Raw genomic sequence first — 18,511 nt, forward strand, 5'->3', positions numbered from 1 at the left:
TATGGATATGACAGTTCGGGAAAGTTGCTGTTGACACTTTGTACATGGGTTTGACAGCAGGCGGAATTCCGCGGCCGCGAAATTCCGGTCCGTGTATTTTCGGCCTAAAAATTCAACGAAAGCTTCATAGCTTCACTGATTTACTCAATAGATGGCGGTTTACAACTTATCGATATATTGCTTTCCTTTTTTTGCAAAGTGTTTCGCCTGCCTTTCACATAAACAAGTCCGAAATACCCTTCTAGCTTTCCCAGCAAAAATCAATAAGAATAGTCATGTGGTCAGGTACACGAACATCAACATCATCGACTATCATTTAATTATCACTTGCTTCTCTGCGGGTGCATCAGATTTGTATTTAAATAATCGTATCGGCGCTTTAGCTCTAGCCACGTATAAATTCGAAGCGAAAACATACCACAGTACTCGTGAAAGGTGGAAGATATCAAAAGATGGATGTATGGAATACCCGGGTATGCTGGTTGCCATCTTACGTGGTAAAGTTTAAAAAAAAACCAAAATAAAATACTTACAGACTGTTTAAAATTACAATTTATCAAAAGTTATTTCAGTTTAAAGTTAAAAAAATTCCCGGGTATCCGGTTGCCAACTTAAAGGTTAAGGGAATCTAAAAAGACTTTGTTTAGCAGATGATGAACGACTGATGCATTCTGTTAAGAATGCTTGGCATCATGGCCGCTGACAGCCACCGAGTGACGCAACCTGCGCGCTGACAGATTACCGCGTTTTTGAACTGTCAAACCACAAGCCGAAGCGTTGTGTGAGTGTGTGTTCGCTAGGAGATCGAGAACAGAGCACATGCAGAAAGTTGATCGCAAATAAAACATCGTAAAAAACCCACAGAACAGTGCCGCATTAGAGTTGGAATCATTTTGCTTATTTCAATTAACATTTTGGTCCTTCAAATCCGGATATCGTTTGAAAATCGTGATCTATGGTGATCTTTCGTGAACATTCGTACGCCTTTGTGAACAGTCGAGCATTATCGTATGCGTTGTTCATAGGTGTTCCTTTCGTTGTATGCGCCTTGTTCGTGTGGAGTTTTATCTTGTTGTTATTATCTATGGTGATAATTTGAAGACAGTTCCTGTTAGAGGATACTTTGTTGAATATCATACAATTGAGTGTGATATTGTGCAAATTCAGCTTACTATCGGGTATGCTGTATTAGACGCGGACAATTTTTAGGAAAAGATACATTGGTGTGCGTGTACGTGTCGTCAGGCTGTACCTGTTTGGAAGTGTTGGTGAGATCGCTTCGCAGCCATTTTGAAGAGCAGCATCGTAAAAAGTATTGTCGGCGCAAATAGCTCAACAAAATGTCGGTCAGGAGAAGTGATGTGCACAAAACGCCAGCGGAATCCGAGGAATGGAAAATTGCACCCATTGACATGGAAGAAGCTGGACCGTCATCGGAAATCCCTGCGGGTTTGGATGAAGCAAAGGAAGTGCATCGGCCTATTGATAAGAACCAATGTATACGCAAGCATTTTCTTAACAAATTACAGCGAATCGAAGAAGCATTGAGTGGTACATCGTTGGGTGACACGACGTTTCTGAAGGGATGTGCAAATCGGCTTACCTCACTGGCGTCGGAGTATGAAAAATGGCATCAAACCGTCTTGGAAACGGCCGATATGGAGAATTTTGAGGACGGTGAGGAGGAATATGCACGATTCGAAAAACGTCACTTCAACTTATTGCTACGGATTGAACGTGGTATGTCGACCACTACAAATGTTTCGCAATCTCGTGTAAAGCTTCCCGAATTACGGCTGCCAACGTTTGATGGCTCTCTCGAAGCTTGGCTGCCTTTTCGCGATTCTTTTAGTAGCCTGATTGATGCTAATGCAAGCCTGTCAGACGTGGACAAATTGCGGTATTTGAAGGGAGCATTGACAAAGGACGCAAATAAGCTAATTGCGGACATTGAGATTACTTCGGCTAATTACATAGTGGCATGGGAGCTTCTTAAGGCTCGTTATGAAAACAAAAAGCTAGCGGTGAAGCGACATATTGATGCTTTGTTTTTGATACCGGTAATGAAGAAGGATTCGTACGAGTCGCTCATTCATATTCTAGATAGTTTCGAGAGAAGCGTCAACATAACGAAGCAGCTTGGTGTGGCAACAGAGGGTTGGAGTGTGCTTCTGGCGCACATGCTACATTCTCGGCTTGATTCGGCTACTCAAATGCATTGGGAGGCTCACCATCGCAGCACTGACGTTCCAGAGTACCATGAACTTCTAACGTTCTTGAAGAGTCATGCGTTAGTGTTGCAGGCAATGCTGTCTCCAGGCCAAAAGAAAGAACAATATACATCGTCGTGGAAGCAGCGATCGAAGAGTGAGGTGCACGTGGTAAATTCTTCTATGGAGATATGCTCGTTTTGTAAAAAAGGTTCACATTCGCCCTTTAAGTGTGACATGTTTAGTGGCTGGACAGTACAAGAGCGCTATGACAAGGTCAAAGAAAAGAAGCTTTGTATCAACTGTTTGTTGCCTGGGCATATTATGAAGAACTGTTCATCTAGTGTATGCCGAGTTTGCAACAAAAAACATCACACTATGTTGCACAAACCAGTACAAACCAGTAATTCAGCTGAAGCATCTCCTAATGACCGGGAGATAGTGACGCAACCGGATCCACCTGCGGATCAGAACGTGGTCACATACTGTGGCAATGCTTTGCTAACAAATTCGATAGAAACACCATCTACTATCCTATTACCCACAGCTTTGGTGAAAATAGAGTTACCAGACGGATCGTTGCATTGGGCACGAGCTCTTTTAGATGGAGGATCGCAGATTAATCTTGTAACTGAGCGTTTGTGTCAGCGATTGCAGGTCATTAAAAAGAGAGAGAACCATCCAATTGGCGGAGTTGGACAAAGCAAGCATGTATCATCGCACTCGACACAGCTTACCATAAAATCTCATTGCACTAGCTTCAAGGCAAATTGGAAATTTCATGTAATGCGTTACATTACTTGGAATTTACCTGCAGAGAAAGTGAACAAAACACGTTACTGCATTCCCAACACTTGTACTCTAGCAGATCCCAAATTCTATGAACCATCATCCATCGATTTATTGATCGGCAGAGAGAGCTATGATGAGCTGATGCTAGAAGGTATTCTTAAACTGGTACCCGAGAAAGTAATGCTACAGAACACCGAGTTAGGCTGGATCGTTTCTGGCAGGGTTGAGCTCGAACGTCGTCCTACATCCTCTATAGTAAATCTGGTATGTACTAATCAAGACCTAGAAAATCAACTAACTAAATTTTGGGAAATCGAATCTTGTTATACAAATAGCACCATGTCTATTGAAGAAACATCATGTGAGAAGGTTTTCTCTGAAACAACCACGCGTGATGATCAAGGAAGGTTTATTGTAACGCTTCCTACGAAAAAGGATATCGTTCCACAACTCGGAAACTCGTTTGAAATCGCCAAACGTAGATTGAACTCGCTAAATCGTCGTCTTGCATCGAACAAAGACCTTAAGGCTGCTTATATAGCCTTTTTGGAGGAATATGTTCAATTGGGACATATGGAAGAAATCACGGAACAACATACGAACATTGACACACCCATTTATTACTTACCGCATCACTGTATTTTACGCCCTGACAGTTTAACTACAAAGCTTAGAGTCGTGTTCGATGCGTCTTGTGCTACCGACTCCGGCCTCTCGTTGAATGATGCTTTAATGGTGGGTCCAGTTGTTCAGGATGATTTGGTCGCAATTATGATTCGTTTTCGTCTGCCCAAATTTGCAATCGTAGCGGACATCGAAAAGATGTACCGACAAGTATGGATTAAAAAAGAGGATCGCTCGTTACAAAGAATCCTTTGGCAGAATTGTCCCGAAGATAAGCTTCGAATATATGAGCTAAAAACAATTACGTATGGCACTGCATCTGCTCCTTACTTAGCAACCAAATGTTTGCAAATGCTTTCCGTTCATGGAACTTCTACTCATCCGGAAGCCTCTAGAGTACTGGCAAATGAATTTTATATGGACGACTTGCTTACCGGAGTAGAAACTCAAGCAGAAGGAGAAGAATTATGCCATCAACTAACTGACTTGTTGTCGAGTGCTGGTTTTACTTTGAGAAAATGGGCGTCTAACTCTTCCCAAATTCTGCAAAGTATTCCCGTAGACCAACGCGATACTTCTGGATTGTGCAGCCTTGACATAAATAGTTCCATTAAGACATTGGGTCTTAAATGGATCCCAGCGACCGATGAGTTGGGATTCTGCGTACCGATTTGGACAGAAGATGAACAAATAACAAAGCGGATCGCCTTATCAGATGCATCGCGTCTATACGATCCATTGGGACTCATAGGTCCAACAATAATGATAGCCAAATGCTTTATGCAAAATCTTTGGGCACAACAAAAGGCATGGGATGAGCCGCTAGAAAAAGAATTGCATAAACAATGGAATCAGTTTCGCCAACAGCTCTCAATTGTGAAAGACATGCGTATCCCACGTAGAGTGGTAGGAAGTACCCATCGCATCGAAATCCATGGTTTTAGTGATGCGTCTATGAAGGCTTATGGAGCCTGTTTATATATGAAATCGGTCTCTGAGGATGGAAAAGTTTCTGTTAACCTTTTGTGCTCTAAATCCAGAGTTGCTCCACTCGCAAATAGCAAACGACAGAAGAACGTCACTTTACCTCGGCTGGAATTATCTGCAGCTTTATTGTTATGCCATCTCTGGCAAAAGGTTAAAGATAGTCTTAAACACGACTATTCGTGTTTCTACTGGGTGGATTCGACCATCGTGCTTCACTGGATAAACAGTAGCCCGTCACGCTGGAAGCCATTTGTTGCTAATCGGGTGTCTGAAATCCAGCATCTGACGGAACCTAGACATTGGAATCACGTTCCTGGGGATCAAAATCCAGCTGATATCATCTCTAGAGGAATGATGCCGAGTCAATTGCAAGAATCATGCCTATGGTGGCATGGACCAGAGTGGTTAAGCCAACCATCCAATACTTGGAAGCTACATCATCCAATACTCGATTGCCCACCCTCTGAGTTTGAAGAACGGAAGACTGTTCTGATCATTAACAAACAGTCTAATATTCATCATCCAATATTTAGCTTAAAATCGACATTCTCCGGACTCGTTAGACTGATGACATATATGCAACGGTTTAGCTACAACTGTAAACCTGTTAATAGAAACAATCGTCGTCAAGGCTACCTTCAAACATTTGAACTACATGCAGCAAGAGAGAATTTGGTACGCATTGCACAGAACGAATCTTTTGCTGATGATATTCGGTCTCTCGAAACTGCTGGAGAAGTCAAAACATCGTCATCTTTAAGATCATTGACACCAATGCTTGTTAACGGTGTACTACGCATTGGGGGACGTCTTCGAAATGCTCCTGTTGCTTACGATCGGAAACACCCAATGATACTGCCCTACAAACATCCATTGACACGTCTTGTCATGGATTTCTATCATCTTAAAACCTTACATGCCGGACAACAACTGTTGATTGCTTCTGTTCGAGAGAAATACTGGCCTTTACGCGTTCGAAACCTTGCTCGGCAAGTAGTACACGAGTGTATTCAGTGCTTCCGTTGTAAACCATCGACAATGGAACAGATAATGGGAGATTTACCCGCAGAACGAGTTACTCCAACTTTTCCGTTCCTGAACACTGGTGTCGATTTCTGTGGACCGCTGTTTTATCGTTCGGCGTCCAGGAAATCTGCTCCGGTGAAGTGCTACGTTGCAGTATTTGTGTGCCTGGCCACGAAGGCTATCCATCTAGAATTGGTAGCTGATTTGTCGTCGGATGCGTTCATATCAACACTGAAACGATTTGTCGCTCGTCGGGGAAAACCATCTCTTCTTCAGTGTGATAACGCTAAAAATTTTCGTGGAGCGGAACGAAAATTGAAAGTGTTTCATCAACAACTGCAGCAACAACAATTTCAACAATCAATTTCGTCGTATTGCGGTCCAGAAGGTATAGAGTTTCGTTTTATCCCTCCTAGGTCTCCCCACTTTGGTGGAATCTGGGAGGCCGCCGTCAAGTCTTTTAAGCATCATTTTAGAGCTACTATTGGAACTTCGATCCTGCGTCGAGACGACTTAGAGACGATCATCGCCCAGGTGGAAAGCTGCTTGAATTCGCGCCCTTTGACCCCCATCAGCACGGAACCCGAGGATTTGGAGGTGCTTACTCCAGGGCATTTCCTGATCCATCGTCCTCTGGTTGCTGTTCCTGAACCTTCATACGAGGAAGTGCCATCTAATCGCCTGGATAGATATCAACAGAATCAGGAATTCGTGAGACGCATTTGGAACCGATGGAGTACAGACTACCTGTCTGGCTTGCAGCCCCGCACGAAGTGGACGAAACAACGGGACAACATCCAAATCGGAACTCTCGTGTTGATGAAGGAAGACAACTTGCCACCGTTGAAATGGAGTTATGGACGGGTAACTCAAATTTACCGAGGAGACGACGGCAACATCCGCGTGGTCACGGTGAAGACAAAGGACGGCGAATACAAACGAGCAATTACGAAGATCTGCGTTTTGCCCATCCATTCCAACACGGAATAAGTGGTGGAAATTTCAATTTCCACGGGGGCCGGCTATGTTAAGAATGCTTGGCATCATGGCCGCTGACAGCCACCGAGTGACGCAACCTGCGCGCTGACAGATTACCGCGTTTTTGAACTGTCAAACCACAAGCCGAAGCGTTGTGTGAGTGTGTGTTCGCTAGGAGATCGAGAACAGAGCACATGCAGAAAGTTGATCGCAAATAAAACATCGTAAAAAACCCACAGAACAGTGCCGCATTAGAGTTGGAATCATTTCGCTTATTTCAATTAACACATTCTAAAAATAGAAAAAAAGGGTGGTGGCGTCTCCTGTTAGTGGGATATCCATCCAGTGGATCCATAGATAAAAACGAAAGCTCCATAGCTTCATTGATTTTGCTCAATAGATGGCGTATTACAACACATCATTATATTGCTGTCCTTTTCTTGCAATGTGTTTCGACAATTTTAGTGTAATCATGACCTATAGCGAGCGCCTACATGCGTAGTCCAAAACAGCCGAAGTCATTCAAAATCATGAAAAAGTCTGCGCCCTTTTGTTCCGGCATCCTCGTGAAGTTTACCGAGTCGAACCGAATAGTTGTGTTCGATAAACATGTGTGCGTGTCAGGTAGCAGCATTTGTACTGCTTACCTGCCGTATGCCGCTGTGATACCGAGCGAGACGCATAGACAACGCGTCTAGAGGACATGTGTAGCCGTGAGGATTTTTTTCTGTGTCTCTTTTGCCTTGTCCTTGGCTTTAGATCCTGATGAGTGAACCATGCACACCTTTCGGGTACGTTCGTGGTATAAGCTCTGTCTCTCTCATGTTAATGGTGAAGATAGAATCGTATGCCATCGGCTCTGCATTCGAGCGTGGGCAGGCCCGTGGACGCCGTCTGTTCGCACGCATATAGCCTTCTAACTTTCCGAACAAAAATCTATGAGAATGGTCATGTGGGTATCAACATCAACGACCATTACTCAAATATTACTTACTTCAGTGCTAGTGGATTCCATTGGAGTTTAGTATTTAAACAATTGTATCGCCGTTCTAGTTATAGCGATGCCTAACTTCAATCTGAAACCATACAACAATACAGAGGGAATGAGGAACCTCTCTTCCAAGCAAGGAAGCTCCACTGGTTGGGTATCCCACCAACAGATGGCGCCACCAGCTTTTTTCTATTTTTAGAATGCATGAGTCGTTTGCGTTTAGAAGCCGTTTAGTGGTCATTTAGTGGATTTGTGGCACTTGGGTATAATATCTTGAAAAGCTAGAAATTGAGAAAACTCTTTTCTTGCCGCATGCGGCGAGGTTCTGACCGTTCCCTAACCAATTGTATTTTGGTCGAAACCGAGAAATTCGACTTGCGCGAATATTCGGGTTACGCGGATTTCCCGGGAACGCACAAACCGCGTAACTCGGGAACAGACTGTACAGTGGAGCGCCGTGCATCCGGATCAAGGTGTTATAAATGACAAGGTGAAGTTGTTCAGAGCAAAATGACATTTCTCGACTTGACATTTCTCTTCCGGGGGCTTCTGATGAAAATTAAACAAACTAATGCAGTTTCTATAACTGTTAATAGATTGGTTCAACTCGCTACCGTTTTTTAGTTATAGTTTTTCAAAGTTGACAGGATTTTTTTGAAAATAATTACAAAATCTGAAAAATATTTTTTTCAGTACTTTACAAAATTTTCACTGCAAAATGGCTCCAAAAGTTTTGTGAACTGTATGTTACACGTATTGTATAAATTTTTCAGAATTTTTCTATGAGCGATAAAAAAGATAAAGGAGTTTTGATTTGAATAAAAACCGTTACATTATGACCCTTGCTGGTAGAAAGACACCAACATCAAATAAACTTCACACTAATAGTTTTATTTCAGTGTCTTCACAATATATAATCAACATAACTTACCAATAGAGACCATTTTATCAAGTTTTTGCATTTGTCGCAGATGTGCATTTTATAAAATTATTATGCCCACTGTATTGTAACGGTTTTTATTCAAATCAAAACTCCTTTATCTTTTTTATCGCTCATCGAATAATTCTGAAAAATTTATACAATACGTGTAACATACAGTTCTCAAAGCTTTTGGAGCCATTTTGCTGTGAAAATTTTGTAAAGTACTGAAAAAAATATTTTTCAGATTTTGTAATTATTTTCAAAAAAATCCTGTCAACTTTGAAAAACTATAACTAAAAAACGGTAGCGAGTTGAACCAATCTATTAACAGTTATAGAAACTGCATTAGTTTGTTTAATTTTCATCAGAATATTGCACCAATATTGGATTACGCATTCAAAAGTTATAAGCATCCAAAGTCGCTGGCTACCCGGGTAGCCCGGTTGCCTGGAATATGATGTATTTTTGGTTGCCAGTGAAAGGGTTAACGCGACGCGTGCAGTACTCAACCCCGTGCCGGCCTAAACGCAACCGCGCTGTCAACGGCCAAAGGCAAGCAACGGAGCGGGGAGCGACGACGAATGACGCTAACAACGCCGTCCGGTAAAGGTAACGGGAGGGCCGCTGCGTTTCAAAATAAGAACCGAATTCAAACTGCCGTATACAGCACCCGCGGTGTATTTATTCGCTAGGCGGATTTAATGATGCTAGACGATTCGGTGCGGTATCGGTAAGCTGAGTGTGTGACATTTATTATTGTGTGCGTGTGTGATGAAGCATTGAACCATTGCCATCTACGACTGCTGCGAGGCTTGCTGGCGCCTGAACCAATATGTTTATCAACAAAGCGGACCGGACGAGCTGGCTGTGACGCGCTACCCCGCCCTCCCTCCCCCTGCCCTAGCAAATGAATGAACAAGCGATGGAAAAACAGTACCACGAGGTAGCGGCCCGTGCAGTGTTGGGTGAGTGTTGCCTCTTTTCCCGCCCCGGGAAGTCCCGGTGGACGTCGGCCTCCGATCTGATCCCAATCCGTTGTGCTTTCTCGTGTTGCTGCAGGCTACCTCTACGACCACGACATGTACATGCTGGCGGAGCAGTTCTGCATGGACTCTCCGTACCTGCGGGCGGACCAGGGCTCCTTCGAGCTGGGCCGCATCCCGGTGAACGTGCTGCAGAAGCCCCTGCAGCAAGTGATGAAGGAATTTATCGCGATGCAATCGCAGCGTAAGTGTGTGTTTGTGTGTGTAGACACAGAAAGATAATGCTCACTCTTCTCTCTCTCTGTCGCTTGCAGTCCTGCAGCTGGTTAATCTGTGCAGCACCGTCGTTGCCTTTCCGCACACCGACTCCACGATGGTGCTGGTGGACCATCTGATCAATGTGCTGAAATCGTCCGGCACGGGCCCGGTGCTCGATGCGGTCATTACCACCCTGCCGGCTTACAGTGCCGCCTGGGCCGACAGTCAGTCACCGCCACCGTCGCACCCGACGCCACCGCCGGCAGCAGCGGGCCCGCCAACCGCGCTAAACACGTCCGGCTCGATGCAGGACAGCACCGTCTCCGCCTTCTCGGTGCAGAGCCAGCTCGAGCCGGACCTCAGCATGATGCCGGTCGATCTGAGCATGATCGAAACGGTCGCACCGGACCCACTGCCGACGAGCGCTCACAAGCGCCCGCCCGTTTCCGCCGATCAACCAGTGCCGGTTGAGCAGCACCCCTCACCGGCCTGCGGGCTAGCACAGCAATCAAACTCGCCCGCCAACCGATCGCATCCCCACGTGCATCCCCATCAGCTCAGCAAACCACCGCCGGTGACGGTTACGCTGCAATCGTCGCACGATACCGAACTGCTCGCGACCAACCCGCCCGAGGTGGCGCCGGTCGGAGCGAGTGACGAAAACGTGCCGCCCGTCGCCACCACCACCGCCGCCGCCGGTGTGACGCTGACCGATCCACCCCGCTCCAATGCGACACCGCTGGACAACCCGATCGTGCCCGGGACGGCCAGCTCGCGGTCCACCTCCAGCCGGAAGCGGACGCACATCCGCATACTGGACTTTGGCACGCCGCCGTACAAGCGCGGCAGCCCGTCGACCGGCGGGTACAGCAGCTCGGCCGGCCGCCGCCCGTCACCCCCGCCGAAGGCCGTCACGCCCACCGTGCGTCCCAGGCCCGTGCTGAAGCTGCCGGTGACCGAGGAGGAGCAAGCGACGTCGGCGCCGCCGCCGCCGCCGCCTGCTCAGCCACCGCCGCCAGTTCAGCCACCATCACCTCCACCGCCGCCGCCACCTGTTCAGCCATCATCACCGACACCACCACCACCAGCACCGTCCGCCCAAACCGAACAACCGCAGCCAAAGAAAGAGATCGTCCAGCGGCGGCCGAAGCGGCCCGAGGAGCAGCAACGAAGCAAACGGGCCGTCGCGAGCAAACCGCAGACGGAAACGATACCGCGGGTAAGTAGGCGCCGCTTGTGTGTGACGCGGGAGGATTTGGAGTCATTTTATGGTGATATTGGTGTCATTTTAATTAGCATAGGCGTATGGTTGTGAACAGCATTTACAGTTGCCGGCAAAATAGAGTGCCCACTACTTACAATTTTACATGTTTTACATATTATTTCCGTGTAAAAGGAAGCTAAAGTACTGCTTTAGTTTTTGAAACATTGTTCGTGATAAGCTTAACAATAGCATGTCAAAAATGAGGAGTTTGCTTCAAGAAAACATATTTTTTCCACCATTGATTAAAATCACTGTGCCAAAATAAAGTGCCCACTTCATTCATTCTGCAGAAAATGTTTTTCTGAACAAATATAACATCAAACTTATAATTTATAAGCAATCCTCTGGCATTCCTTGTATGTTCGAGGATCTGTGACATAATTTATTTTGTTTTTATTTGCACATATTTGGCATTGGCTCTTCTTCCTAAGAGTATTTCAGAGCTTTAGCATATTTTGTTTTTCCTAATCACGTCATTTGCACCACATTGTATTGGTTTGTTGGATCGCGTCTAGATATTTTTGAATAACTTGGACTCATCTGTCCAAATACCAGTTGTTCAACAATCTAACGATGTATCTGCATGTTCTTGATCATATCGGATCCAATTGGCTTTGTTAGTCTTGCTGTAGATCGGGCGAGGAGCTTGAAGGACGCCACATGTAACGGACAGTAAATTAAGAAAATGGCAATGTGATAGCTAGGGGGTGTTTATCTTTAGGAGTAGCGGGAAAACTGGTATGAAAGCAGTACAATTACTTCATTTTTCACGGAAAAAAGTAAAAAATGTAAAATTGTATGTAGTGGGCACGTTATTTTGTCGGCCACTGTACGTACGTATGGTATGTGTCCAGTTTAGCTAATTCTGTTATGCTGCAAATTACGGACAGCTTCCAAATATGGACATTTGGCATGTTTTTTTTATCGAATATCTTCATATCTAGGCACCGATCATACCGCTTTTTAATTTTTAATAATTGCCATGATGTGCTAGAACGAATTAAAACTCGTCTCTGACCCCTAGTGGGCCCTGATGCCACAGTAAATACGTATTTTCTATCGTTCAGTTCACCACCAGAGCAATTCTTAGCAGTTATGCTTCAAGCACACGCCAGTTATGTTATTTCTTCGATAATTCCTATCATTCGCGTCCACGTGCATTGAAATGCATCAGAATCTATAGTGGCAGTGGAAAGCAATAGTGTTTTATCATATTGTGGTCTGAATTTCATAAAAACACGTATTTAATTTTGTCCGGAATTCGAAGAAAGATAATAACTAGAAAACAACGATATTAGAAGATGTATGTGACAAATGCATTAATGGCCGTTAATTCGCGTAACAGCTCTTGGGTGCTATTCATAATTCATCCCAAACCCCGTTGTATTTAAGACCGTCGTTTTGTCGGTCTAGGAGGACGCCGACATCCTGAATCAAGTATCCAGTAGTGTTGGGAGATTCAGGATTCGGAAGATTCGAAGATTCAATCCCTAGAAAGATTCGATCGGATCGGATCCCGTTTGTAGGACTAGAATCCCTAAAAAATTCCTTTGCGATTGGGATTTGATTGCGATTCGATTGGGATTCGTTTGGGAATTCTGATTGAGATTGGGATTGCGATTCGATTAGAAATTTGATTGCGATTCGATTGGGATTCTGATTGGGATTGCGATTGAAATTAGAGGCTGTCGCAATTAATGGAGGTCGAGAGATACCAGGTATCTCTAATTTCGGAAGTCGAAACACGCAGTTTTCACTCAAAATATAGCAAATGTTCGTATAATGTAGCATTTAATGAGAAGTTATAGTCGTTAAATAAATTATTTGATTTGATATTGAAGGAACGTCCGCGTATCTCGGGGACCTGTACTAATTATGATGCAAGTACTGAAAAGATAAATAATTTGGAGTAAAATCGAATGACCTCTTATTCCAGCTTTAACTAAGCGCCTGCTAGAGCTATGTGTGATTTAAAACTATCCTAGCCACACAGATTGCATTACAATTAGTCTGAACGTGTGATCAGTAAAGTCCTGCTGATCTGAAGCCAATGGAATTCACTTTTATTTATATAATTGTCGACTTGCATTTCCAATAGGTGGCAGTCATGTCGATATTTTGATAAACAAGTACATAGTTTACATGACTAGAAGAAAAATGGCAATTTCCAAAACGCTTTTCATGCCATGTTGATTATGGCACGGCCTTGAAATAACTGTTGCTGCAAATTTTGAGCGTTTGAAACAAATCTGAATGGTCAAAATAATATTCTTTAATCTTTATCTTTGTTAAATAGTTAAATAAAATAATTACAAAGATTCATCAATAGTAGGCGCTTTAATATATTTCAAATTATTACGAAGTGTTTCAACAGTGAGATTTTCATGACATAGATTTCTGCTAATACACGAGCAATTTCAGCAGACCTTTTGATATCCAGTTACCTTTTAGCAATTTAGTTGAAACATTCTTATGAATTCATTATCCATATCCCATAAAACATATCTATAGCAATAAGCTTAAATTATGGTATTTTATTTGCGCTTCTATCGTAGAGGTCTAGAAATGGTTTGTAACTAGTACTCTTACAGGGTTTCCCACGATTTATTGGTCAGTTCCCATGATTTTTTGGTGCGTTCCCACGATTTTTTGGAAGGACGGAGGACTTAATCCAAAAAAGGAAGACTTAATGCAATCGTACCAACATCGTTCAAAATATGATAAGATTTTGAATGTTCGTTGAGTGTTGTTGTCCAGAGTGAAAGTAGTAGTATGAATGAAGACCGAAAAAGCATTGCACGAAATGCGCCAAACTTGCACACTGCCATGCGATTGCCTAATTTCATCTTCTTGCCTTGCCTCCGCAGAGTACAATACCTACGCCCCCGGCCAAAGTGCCCGCCGTAACGGAACCGGTCCCAACCACCTCCACCTGCCAGCCGAGCACCAGCAGTGCGATGGTTCCACCGAACCCCCCCAAAGAGGCACCGGCACCGTCCAGCAGTACAAAGTCGCCGAGACGCGGTACCACCACCACCATCACCACCAGTCAGCCACCAAGCCAGCATCACACCAAAGCAAAGGAGGTGCCTGTGAGTGTGCGGCCACCGTCCCGCTCGCCGCCCCGCTCGCTGCTGCCGCCCGGGTCGCCCGGCTGCCCGGTCGATCCGCTGGCCGTCTACCCGATGACGCCCCGGTTTCTGACCCGGCCGCTCCAGCCGCTCTGCATGCTGTCGCCGCTGCTCGGCCCCCTCGACATGAGCGGCGTCAGCCAGCTCAAGTCGGGCAGCCACTCGAAACCGACCGACATCAACACGCCCGGCTACCCGATCACGCCCGGGTGTGCGACCACGCCCTCGCCACCGTCGGACAGTGGCCCCGGTGTGTCGTACTACGAGGGCGGCAAACCCACGGAACCCCCGGCACCCGGCGCCGAGCGGGCCGAAGTGGGCGCGCCGGGCGACGACGGGGAAGCGTCCGACGGGGAGGAGGCGGAGCAGTGCTACGAGCCACAGCTGACGCTAGCGGCCGGCAGCGAGGAAATCAGGATCGTCTACCAGCGGGTGGGCACACGCCGGCTCGGCACGTTGCGCGAGCGGGACAGCGAGTACGAGGAGCGGCTGGCGTCGCGCATCGAGATCGACAACGGGCAGCGGGTGTTCCAGATTGCCATCTCGCCCATCATTAATCTGTTCGAACATGGCACCAAGTAGTGGTAGGAGGGGTACGGGGGGAGAGGGATCGTATTCCCACCTGTAAAGATATATATTTTTTTAAGTCGTATTTATAAGAGAGCTTCAATGTGTGCTCCAATATAGGTAGCCTATTTCGTGCAGGCATCTCTTCGGGCGAAGAAGATAGTGCGAGAGAACCATAGCTTAAGCCTCCGTGCTCTCCAACCTTTTATCAGCATCATGGACTACTACTGCGGCTTTGCTTTTCGATATTTTTTTTTCCGCGACCCACATATATTGAGGACATATACAGTGGAACCCCTCATAACGAGTACTATCACGCCTAACTAGCAATATCATTCGTGTACAGGATACGTATTTTAGGAGCTGATCTGAAATCATAATCAAGATCGGGGTTTGCATTTCATGAATTATTTAATTTTCACTATCGTTCTTGCAAATGAGTTTCGATACTAACAATCATTTAGTACAGGGGTCTCCAACTAGTGACGGGTTTAGTTGAGGAAAATTCGGAGTCGACCCCGATCCGACTCCGACAATTTTGGAACCGACTCCGGGACGGTAGGTCCGCTCAGCATTATCCGGAGTTGTTCGGAATCGTTCGGAATCCGGAGTCATCCGTGGAGTCGTCTGGAGGCGGAGTCATCCGGAATCTTCCAGAGTAATCCAGAGTCTTCAAGGGTCGACTCCGAACTCCGACAACTTCGAACGACTCCATTTCCGGACGACTCCGGACGGCTACGGATGAATTCAGACTATTCCGGACGACTCTGGATGATTCTGGACGACTCTGGACGACTCCGAACGACTCCGAAAGACTCTGGACGACTCCGGGCGGCTCTAGATGACTTCGAACGATTACAGATGACTCCAGATTATTCCGAAATACTACAGATGCCTCCGAATGACTGCGACTCCAAACGATTCCGGCCGACTCTGGACTACTCTGGGCGACTCATCCGGAATCTTTCAGAGTCATCCAGAATCTTCCGGAGTCCGACTACAGGCAACTGGAGATGACTCCGAACGACTACGACTTCGGACCACTCCGAACGACTCCAACTCCGGACAGCTCCAGACGACTCCGTACGACTCTAGACGACTCTGGACGTCTGCTAATGACTCCAGATGATTTCTAACGACCACAGATGACTCCAGATTATTCCGAACCACTACAGATACCTCCGAATTCCTCCGACTCCGAACGACTCCAACTTTGGACGACTCCGAACGACTCTGGACCACTCCGGACGACTCATCCGGAATCTTTCAGAGTCATCTAGAATCTTCCGGAGTCCGACTCCAGGCAACTGCAGATGACTCCGAACGACTACGACTTCGGACCACTCCGAACGACTCCAACTCCGGACGACTGGATGTCTCCAGATTACTCCAGACGACTCCGGATGCCTGTGGACGACTCCAGACGGAACTAGTGGTTCTCATTTTGCCAGAGTCGGAATCTTACTAACAATTGTCGGAGTGGGATCGGAGTCGTAGGTGCGCTCCAGAGAGCACATCTTTTCTCAAAACTACAGCCCGCTGGAGTCTATAATGACATTGGTAAGATTAAAACGATTTGTCTAGTTTGTTGACTATTTCAATCGATATATTAACTTCTAGAGAAGTCTTCTACCTTTGAAAGACGAAAATCAATCTGCATTAACAGAACAGCTGTAGCAATTTGATATATTCAGTAAGCATGTTCTTATCAAGTTCACCCATCAGCTAAAGGTAACTGTCAAAATAGCCCTCTAAGATTTGGAGATTTTAAATTTGCTATTAGGAAGTTTTGTATCTGGTTAAGTTCAAATGTTGTGCGAGTATTTAAAAATCATCTCCCACTGGTTGGTCGGGCGATTTGATGCCTTCTGCGATTACGGATGCTGGTCTCGAATGATTTTCCCTATACCAAACTTCTAATACTAAGCAGCATACTGCAAAGAAGCATCATCCGGGCGAAGATGATATCACGTTCATCAAGAGAATTTGTCAAGTTTGGAAAATATTAAAGAAAATACTTTAACAACCGACCACTTTTTCAGGAAAATTGAAGAAAAATAATAATATTGTTAAAGAAATATCGAACTTCCAATATCATCGCATATATCAGGCATTAGGAAGACCTTTTCAGTTTCTCATCTGCATGTATGAATTAAAAATACTAAAAAAGCACATTTTCGAACCTAGAACCAATTGTGTATAGTATGTATATTCATACAAAAATTTTGGAAAAGAGTCTAGCATGGTGTGAGTCACTGGAACGTATTAAACTCGTTATGCGGGCTTCCACTGTTGACTTTGTTCAACGCTTTTTGATCAAATATGCTTACTATTCTTATTCTAGACATGCCTGTCGACATTTTAATAATTATTATGTAAAAAAACTGTACAGTATAATTAGGATACTAAGCTTTTATTTAAAAACAATATGTCACTGTTTACGCCACTTATCACAGGTTGGAGACCATTACTAGGCTTAAGCTACGAATGACACACATATTTTGGTAAATAATGTTAGACAGTTACGACGTTTGCTTGTAAGTTGCTTTTTTGAATTATTTTAAGCCTTCCACAAGGCAAACAAAAGTCCATTGCGAAGAGCATGTCCGTTTTTGAGACATCGCGTGATAGCGAGCAATTCCGAATGAAGCGCAGGAGGAGGAGCGTGTTTCTTTAGGTTTTAGAAGGAATGTCTGTAAAACAATAGCAAATTGGAGCATTTAACACTGCGTAGAGTTAACCGAACGGCGGCATCGTTTTACCTTTTCAACTTTAAATCGATTCATTCAGGCTTATTCTATTCTTGCAATCGAGATGTCTCGACGTCGAGTTGAGTATTGCTAATCGAAACGGGTCCACTTTGTAACTAAACGATGCACGTGTTCTTTCGATTACAGAGTCGATGTTTTGGCAGGTTTGGATTCCAATTTTCTGCGATGAAAAATTAAGCACTGATATGTGTCAAAATCAATTTTTATCAATTTTCAATTTTCTCGTCTCGATTCGAGAAAAAGAATAGAATAATTATCTGAATGAATCGATTTAAACGGGGCATTGAAAGTTTTTTTTTAAATCTAACTAAATTGAGTGTTTGTTTGCGAATAGAATAGTAAATTCAGCAACGTTAATGTATAAGATCGCTAATGAGAGATAGCAACGTTCCCACCGGCGCTCTTGCGGTTCCGTCTAACGTGTCACAAACATCCCATTTGGCTAAGCTCAGCCACAATTAATTTTCATCATGCTGAATTTGAAAACCGGGCTCTGTTAAAATGTATCGGAATTCGCCTGTAACTATTAGGAAATGTATGATGTAGGTTTCTTTTTTTCTATAAAACATCGTGAATGCGCAATTTTGATAAAAGCCATTAAATAAATCCTTTACATTGCATCGACGCTAGTAAAAGTAATAATGCGGGGGTTTTCTAACACCAGTTTCGGGCCACACTGTACGAGCTGAGGTGAAGCTGCATATTTATTTCAAAATAACTTACGATTAAGAAGTCGCGGCGACATCACACTTCGATCATGCCTCAGAAAAGGTCTTACCAGGGACAGCAAATAAAAATTATCAAAATTTTGTAAACATTTTTTTTAATCATTTAAGTTTATATCCAAGTCACATATACAACCGCCTACCGCCGGGTAGGTGATTTTAGTGGTGAAAACGGTACATCTTTTGAAACTGCTTGTTTGATTTGCCTGCCAACTGCCATACACACTCGCCTTCCAGAACTATATGGACAGCAGTTTCACGTTTTAATACATATTAATTTGA

The 18,511-nt window shown here is 44.6% G+C and overlaps 1 protein-coding gene across 1 annotated transcript; it reads left to right on the forward strand.

Annotated features, from left to right (window-relative positions):
* The first annotated feature begins 8,566 nt into the window (after positions 1 to 8,566).
* On the forward strand, positions 8,567 to 18,319 carry LOC4576134 (uncharacterized). Its single transcript, XM_061644844.1, has 4 exons — positions 8,567 to 9,495; positions 9,590 to 9,757; positions 9,828 to 10,990; positions 13,903 to 18,319. Exons 1-4 carry the CDS (start codon positions 9,438 to 9,440, stop codon positions 14,746 to 14,748), a joined length of 2,235 nt encoding a protein of 744 aa, XP_061500828.1. The 5' UTR covers positions 8,567 to 9,437; the 3' UTR covers positions 14,749 to 18,319.
* Positions 18,320 to 18,511: the final 192 nt, after the last annotated feature.

This window comes from Anopheles gambiae, chromosome X, assembly GCF_943734735.2.
Source record: "Anopheles gambiae chromosome X, idAnoGambNW_F1_1, whole genome shotgun sequence".
In the NCBI taxonomy this organism is placed as follows: domain Eukaryota; kingdom Metazoa; phylum Arthropoda; class Insecta; order Diptera; family Culicidae; genus Anopheles; species Anopheles gambiae.

Excerpts from the sequence above, each read along its gene's own strand:
- LOC4576134 (XM_061644844.1), top strand. The coding sequence starts at position 9,438 with ATGAATGAACAAGCGATGGAAAAACAGTACCACGAGGTAGCGGCCCGT. Across the intron at positions 9,758-9,827 it reads TATCGCGATGCAATCGCAGC|TCCTGCAGCTGGTTAATCTG; the intron begins GTAAGTGTGTGT and ends TGTCGCTTGCAG. Across the intron at positions 10,991-13,902 it reads AGACGGAAACGATACCGCGG|AGTACAATACCTACGCCCCC; the intron begins GTAAGTAGGCGC and ends TTGCCTCCGCAG.